The sequence below is a fragment of the Halyomorpha halys genome, unplaced genomic scaffold (assembly GCF_000696795.3).
Source record: "Halyomorpha halys isolate HHAL.00 unplaced genomic scaffold, Hhal_1.1 Scaffold212.1, whole genome shotgun sequence".
NCBI lineage: Eukaryota > Metazoa > Arthropoda > Insecta > Hemiptera > Pentatomidae > Halyomorpha > Halyomorpha halys.
This window is the reverse complement of record NW_027107855.1, coordinates 961,632-969,434: the sequence shown is the minus strand read 5'-3', so window position 1 is coordinate 969,434 and position 7,803 is coordinate 961,632. Positions and strand designations below refer to the sequence as shown.

Genomic DNA, 7,803 nt, shown 5'->3' with positions numbered 1-7,803 from the left:
TTATAAAATTATTTTTATTTTAATAAATTTTTGATTATCACAATATATATATATTTTTTTTGGTTAGCTTTACAGACCTTGTAGATCTTTGACCGCCCAAACCTGCCTTGGTATCTTGGGTAACTGCTTTCCAGTTTTCTGCATGCAGCTCTGTCACAACTTTGTTGATTCTGTCTATCCATCTTGTCCTTTTCCTCTCACGTGATCTATTACCTAGTATAGTGGTATTCATTATTGTGTAGAGGCGTCCTGATTGATTGCTTCAAGCCACATGTACTGCCCATCTAGTCTTCCTAGCGTATGATACTGATTGACCAGTCTCTAAAAGCAGTTCACTGTTAGTTCTTCTCCTCCATGTGTTAAGGCTCTGATCCTAGATCGCTCCTGTAATTTTACGGAAGACCTTCTGTTCAAATCTCTTGATTCTGCTTCCTAGGGTACCTGTTAAAGCCCAGATCTCACAGCCGTATACAGAGCTGGCTTAATCATGGCATTGTAGACCGTTAGTTTCAGATTTTTAAAGATTTTTCATGATTTCAATATTCTTAACAAAGATAAGGCTCTACATGCTAGTTGCACACTGGTTTTTAAAATTTATATATTAAATAAATATGGTTTCATTGATTATGCCTCTAACCCAAGAGAAAGACCATTCAGAGACCAGTTTATTAATTTAGAAACAAGAGCCAATATAGGATAATAAAATTAGGGTTATTATAGGATATTATATCTCTATAACTATTAGTTGTGGTAACCGTTTAGATACAATACAGAAATAAACTTTTAGAAGCCATTGTGTGAACCAACACATTTTTCACAAAAACCGGAATAGCCACTTATTCAATGGAGATATTGAAACATATTGGACTACAATCAGATGAAATTACTTTTAGTTCTTAAGTAGATAGAGTTAAAGACTGTCACAAAGTTCTGTAATTCTTTAGTTTTATTAGAGGTCAATTTATAATTTAAAACTTTATACTCTGAAATGATTTACTTCTTGGTTATTAGCTGTTGTTTAATGAAAAAGCAGATCTTTTCCATCAAAATCAGCACAGTCATTAAAAAGTAATGTTCCTCCCTTCTTATACTTTGAGATGTTTTATCTTTAAAATATTTCATATTAGGTCAATGTGAAATATATGTACCATGTTACATCAAACATGAGACAGTAGTAATGTGTTGAACATTTTAAATACCTAACAATTGCCAACTCCTTTTCTCATTGCCTATGGTAGTTTGATTTACTATCTCTAGAGGATTTCTAATGAACTTGAAATTTAATTTAAAAGATTAATTAATTATTTTCATTGATTTATTTGCGGGATCTTCATAAATACTCACATTGGAGATTACTATCTCGAGTTAAAGTGACTTTTCTGTGACCACTCCCACAACTATTTTCTTTCATCCAATGTCGTCTTCATATCTTCTAATGTTTTCAGTGTAGATCTGAAATTCACTCCTTTTATAAAAGCTCGGAACTCTGACCCAGGATTTGATAAATCCTTTATTAACTATATTATACCATTCTCCTTAGGAAACTCTAACCAAATGAATATCCACAATGCTCCTTTTCTTTTTAAATTCTGTCTTTTTGCCCATCTCCTATATCCAAGAATTCATATTTGCCCTTAATCAAAGTCAATATTTGTAAATAGCTATGTTATATTATATTTATTTATTTTTATAATATAAAGAAAATTTTTTATGTTAACTGATTATAATTGAACTATTTGGGCCACCGTACAATTCCTGTCATTTATTTTAAGATGCCATTAGTCTTAAGATAAATAAATTTATATTTCATTTCATTTTGTAATAATGATTGATGACCCTTTTTTTTTTTTCAAACTTTAAGATTCAACCTTCAACACATATTCACTGTCATACTAGGAATACTGAGAGAATATTATTAAATTTTCATTAGTTTATTAAAGAAATTAAAAATAAAAGTAAAAATTAAGGTTTTATTATTAGAAAATACATATTTTCCAACAAATTTTTTTACAATATTCTCTAATAATACAAATAAATAAAATATAAACATATGAACATGGGAAAACAAATACAGACTTAATATCTTCAAAACTAATCAGTGTAAGAGATATTTTGTATCATAAGCTTCAATATACGAGTTTATGAGATCAGCTATTTTCATAGAAGCTTTGGAATACCAAGTATAAGATAGTTTTGTGGTATTTAAAGAAATAGATAAATGAGTGACATCACAATTAAGAATTTCAGAATATGTTAAGAACACAATTATTTCCTGAAACATAAAATAGAATATTTGATTAATTATTAACAAATAATTATTGTACTCACCCATATTTTGTAAAAATACTCATACAATTGACATTCTATCTCATCCTAGAGATACAAAAAACAATCGTATAAGGTCTGTATATTACCTTGGTTGATGAAAAAACAAGGCATACACCATTCCTATTGACAACAAGAGTTTTTTGTTCATCCTGGAAGCTACTAGAATGATATACTATAAAAAATGCTGAACCAAAATTGGGCCAATTTTGGGTTTCCTTGAGAAACATAATTTTTGCTTCATCATTTTTCAGGACTAAAACAAAATTTTAAAAATGATATTTAATATAGTTAATTAAAAAAATCTAATTTTAAGAAAATAAATATGATTAAAGTAAAATTACTTTTATTTTGTTCATAAGCCCTTATTAAGCCATTCAACCATTCTTGTGGGTTTAATCCATTAACCAATTGTTCAGGAATTAAATTAGGTACCTTTATCCTGTACAAATAAAAAAAAATTGATAATAATTTCTATCTAGCTTTTAACTATTGAGTTTAAATGAGTAAAAAAACTGAATGTAAAATAGAGTGCTAAAACTGCATATTAAATGAAAAATGCATTCACAAATAGAGATGGATAGCATATAAGATAAACCACTGGTAACCTTTGAAGCAGTATTACCATATCATACATTAAAAAGATTATGAAGCATTAAGAATATTTTTTTTTTTTTTGGCTCAAGTCCTCCATTAAGGACCTGTACAGCCCCAGAATGGGAATGTGTTGTAGAAAATTGGTATTATTATTAGGTTTGTAAATAAAACAGTAGATGGTGACAATGACACTGCAGGGAACAAAGAAATGGGCATGTTTGGAGCAGTCTGTTGTGGCGTTTATTGGTGAAAACATACACTATTTGTCTTTGTTTATAAAATCCTACCTAAAGTCCACAACAGAATGTCAAGATTCATTTTTGGGGCCACCATGAAATAAATATTGACTGACCCAGATAGGAATTGAGGCCACGACCTTCTTAGACTTCGATTATTTTCTCTTGAACTACTTCTCAGATGAAGAATTGACAAATCCTTAAGTGCTTTATGAAACAATGGAATGCTGGATTTTTGGTTAGTTTTATAGTGTCTTATAACCAACATATAGTGGAAGAATCTTGGATAGAGCGCTATGAGGGAACAACTCAATAAATCAGTATCTCAGCCACACAGTAATATTTTCGGCTCCTCTTGCAGCCTTAAATTCTGCCTGCACAGTATAAATTGCAATTAGTCTGCTGTTGACTAATCCAGAAATTTGTTCTTTGACTAACATGAAAATAATTCCAATAGTGGACTTCTTTATAAAACCCTCCCCAAATTCCGCAACAATACCACCTCTCAGTTACGGTTACTCGGTTACCTCTCAGATTTTGAAATATTTACTTCTCTTTCAATAGGGTTCTCTTATGATCTGGACATGCCAACTGCATAAGAGATGGCTGGTCTTGCCTACACCATCAAATACGTTAATGCTTCAACTGCTGATCTATACAGAAAACTGGATAATCACATTCTTTATCACTTTTTTTTCTTTTTCTGAATTTTCTGTATGAGTTAAAAAAGGCTATCTTTCATTTTAAATCATTCAAGTATTTTCTTAATGTTGACCAATTCTAATATAACCTTATTTACTTTTAATTCAATTGTTAATGCTCTAATAAATTTCAAGTTATACTCTTCACAGGTTGTGGTGAACAAACCATGATTAGTGACTTTATCTTTGATAAATATGCATGCATTAGCAGGTCTGAGCAAAGTTCAATTTCCTGAGAAATGTTAGAAAGTAAGTCTTTTGAACCAGAATCTGGCTCCTTGTTTCAACCCATAAAGCCTCATCTTAGGAAGTGTTTTCACTATTGTTAACATGATAATAAAATTTTTAAGATTTAGTCCAAAAAAATTACAATAACTTTTCCTAATTACATTTGATTTCGTTTAAACTGACTCATTCAAAATTTTATAACTTTGGCTATACAAAATGATATAAGTATAGAAGAAGTATCTATAGTAAATATAAAATCTTTTAATGAACAAATAAGGATCATGATGGAGTAAAACAACTTTAACCACATTGGGAAGATGGATCATTATTTTAACAATACCAATACTACACATCTGTTAATTACAGTAAAATAACTGAACACTTCAGTTCATAACTTAAAACTTACAAAATTTCATTTGGAACATTTAATGAACTTCTGCTTTCATCTAAATCTGCAATGAAAATTAAAGCACCAAGATACATAGCATCATTCACAGTGCAATTATGAGAGCCTGTAAAAAATTCATCATTAATAAAAAAATCTACAAATTAAAAAAATTTAAATATTGTCATATTATCAAATATTAATAAATTATAAAACATTATAGTTCACACATTACATAAAAATACAATATTATTTATAATTATAAAGGTTAAATGTTCTTAAGAAACAAGCATCATCATCTCATTTAGAAATTATAAGAGAGTGATTTAACACTTTGTAGAAAAAAATGTGATAGGTTAATAACTGGTTTGAGGTCATAAGGAGATTGAGGCTCATAACAGCTTTTTTACTAATAGTATTGAACTTTGCTTGTACTGTAGAAAATTGATAAGCAATGAAACCGGCTCATAATCTTAATCTCAAGAAACAGGACCTCCTATGCAAATATTCTTTTTGCTTTACAATTGCAAAGAAGAGGAACCAAGATGAAGTCACATAAAATTGTAGCGGAGCCAGTGATTGGAAGTGAACAACTGGCTGGAGGAACTAGCAGCAAAGAATGAGGTCAGATGGAGAAGGTTATTCATCAAGCCATGTGCCACATTGGCCTGTAGCGCTTGAGTCAGTCATTCAGTTATGTAAAATATGAATGTAATTTAGAAATGTTGTAAGAAAAAGAAAATTCACAATCATCATATATAACCTTTATCTATGGTGAACTGGAATAATTAAGGAGAAAGAAAGGAATGATTAAACTACTATCTAATTGTTTCATTAATCTTATTTTATTTTTATAAACAAATAATTACCAGCTAAGTATTTTGGAAGTTCCTGATAGTAGTGACAAACTAAATCTGCAGTTTCATCAACCCCAGCATAAGTATTCATCCACAGTTTTTTAACAAACATTAAATCATATTCATATTTAGGAGTCTCAAAATTACCTTTAAAATAATAAATGGTTTTAAAATTGTAAAAAATATGTTAATAAAACAATATTTATTATAAGCTACAAGTATAATTGAGTTTTTGGACTCCAAAACCAGTCGAGGCCATTTTCTAATTTTTAATATTTATTTTTTTGTCAACAATTTTGCCAATAGATGTGGTGAAATAGTAAATATTATCTATATATAATATCCTAAAATAAATATTTTTTCATAATATCTCAAAAAAAAATTTTAAATAAAAAATGCTGTAGTTTCCTTTCTTACAGTTAGTTCTATTGGCTATCTATGTGACTGACTTGCTCCTCTATCTTGTCATAACCATATGCTTTGATTTAATAAATATAATTAAGAATATACAAAATTGACAGTGTTCTAATAAAGTAATACTTAAAAAAATATATAAAAATACTCATACCAGCAGCTGTAAATGGAAAATGGCAAGCATCAAGAATTGCATCAAATAAAAATTCATTAGCAGGAAGCGCTGTAGCAACATCTTCAAAAACCACAATAACACTGAAACCTTCAGAAGTAGTAAGTCCTAACCAATTAGAAATGGTATCCACAATCTCTTTCACTTTTGTGAATGAATTCACTTCAAAGACCTAAAAATTTATAATAATAAAGGTGAAGAACTATAAAAGAATATAAAGAAAGAATAGATATTTTATCAGCTATAGTTTTGTTTTTAATATCCTTACCACCACCATAGATGACTATAGTATACACCCAAAAAGAGTTATACCAAAAGGTAATTAAATTCTCTACAAATAAAAAAAGAATATCTAAATCCAGGACTTACCGGATTTTTCATGAACAATAGACAATAATGGACATCACCAATGATTACACACGTAATTGGCAATAGCTTCAGCTTTTGCCTAATGGATTTGAAGAAATCAAGATCCAATTGAGAAAAACCTATGTATTTATACCAAACTTTTAAATTGAACATTTTATTTTAATTCATTGAAAGGAACATTATAGTTTAGCTAAAGGAAGCTTATAGTTTAGCTAGAATAATTAGTAATATAAATATTCTTATTAAATTATTTATTATTAAATCTATTAACTATTATTAAATCTTCAATGATTATTATTTTATTTTTGCCTCTTTTATTTATTTTTTTTTCTCTTTCTCTAACCTCTTTTTTTTGTATTTTATATTTTAAGATCATGGTTCGGATATTTTCAAGATTATCATTTCATTAATATATTGTAAATATTTTAAAATTATTAAAAATAAAATAAGAAGAATTTTGATAGTTTTAAAACTTTTTTCAAATATAAAAGATTATTTGGGTTCAAATTAAGAACTTTAATACTAAATAGATAATTGAATTTTATTTAAATTTATAATATAAAAAATACTCTTAATCTCAGGGCGTGTTGTTGCTAGGCAATCAGAATACAGACACTTACAATAATTTCTTTTATTTTATACATGTATCTATTTTTATGTATAGCAAAACTAACCAAGTTCACAATCTTCTTTTGATGATCCTTGGAATCTTCTTTTTTCCGTAAGAGAACTTCCTTTCAACTCCATTTTATTTGATTCAATTTTGTTTCCTACATTTTGTTTTGATTTCTCATTTATTTCTAATTCAGAATTTTCATCAATTTCTAATTCACAATTTCCATTAATTTGTAATTCACAAAATTCATTAATTTCAAATTCGCAATTTTCATTAATTTCTAATTCACAATTTTCTTTAATTTCAAATTCAAAATGTCTAACGTTTTCATCAATATTTTCATATAATAATTCCGAGTTATTTAATGTTAAATTAGTTTCAACCATTTCATTTTTTCCATCTACTTTATTTTCTAACCCTGTTAAACTTATCCTGTTATCTTCACGCGACTCAATGTTTATTGCCTCAAATCGATTCCTAAAAATTTTTTTCATATCATTTCTTAAATCTTTTAAATTACCTGCCACCTCGGTCACCTTCATCAGTAATTGTTGAAACATGGTTTTAGTATCATAATTATCAATATTTTCAACATTTGAATTGAAATTAAAATTAGTTCCCACTAATTTATTATCATGGATGCTGTTTACAAGAATCACATCTTTAGGATTTCTACCCCCCAGTTACCTCTACTTTATCCTCCATCATTTACTACTTAAGTTATAAAAACATCTTATTCAAATTTAACTCTTTTAAAAGCTGTGTTCTGATTGCCGTGACCTAATTTGTAAAGAATTAGGCCACACCTGTTGGGCGACAAATATGTAATAATTTATAAATTATTTAAGATAAAATAAAAAAGAATTTTGATAGTTTTAAAACTTTTTTCAAATATAAAAGATA

The 7,803-nt window shown here is 28.1% G+C and overlaps 1 protein-coding gene across 1 annotated transcript in view; it reads right to left on the bottom strand.

Annotated features, from left to right (window-relative positions):
• Window positions 1-1,956: 1,956 nt before the first annotated feature.
• LOC106679627 (myosin-VIIa) overlaps window positions 1,957-7,803 on the bottom strand; it is a 40,851-nt gene continuing 35,004 nt past the window's right edge. Inside the window, exons 29-34 of the mRNA XM_014418889.3 lie at window positions 5,898-6,087; window positions 5,342-5,476; window positions 4,494-4,599; window positions 2,670-2,767; window positions 2,415-2,581; window positions 1,957-2,272 (exon numbers count right to left, since the gene is read on the bottom strand). Of these exons, the coding sequence (XP_014274375.3) occupies window positions 2,096-2,272; window positions 2,415-2,581; window positions 2,670-2,767; window positions 4,494-4,599; window positions 5,342-5,476; window positions 5,898-6,087 (873 nt within the window). The 3' untranslated portion in view covers window positions 1,957-2,095. The remainder of the gene's footprint in view (window positions 2,273-2,414; window positions 2,582-2,669; window positions 2,768-4,493; window positions 4,600-5,341; window positions 5,477-5,897; window positions 6,088-7,803) is intronic.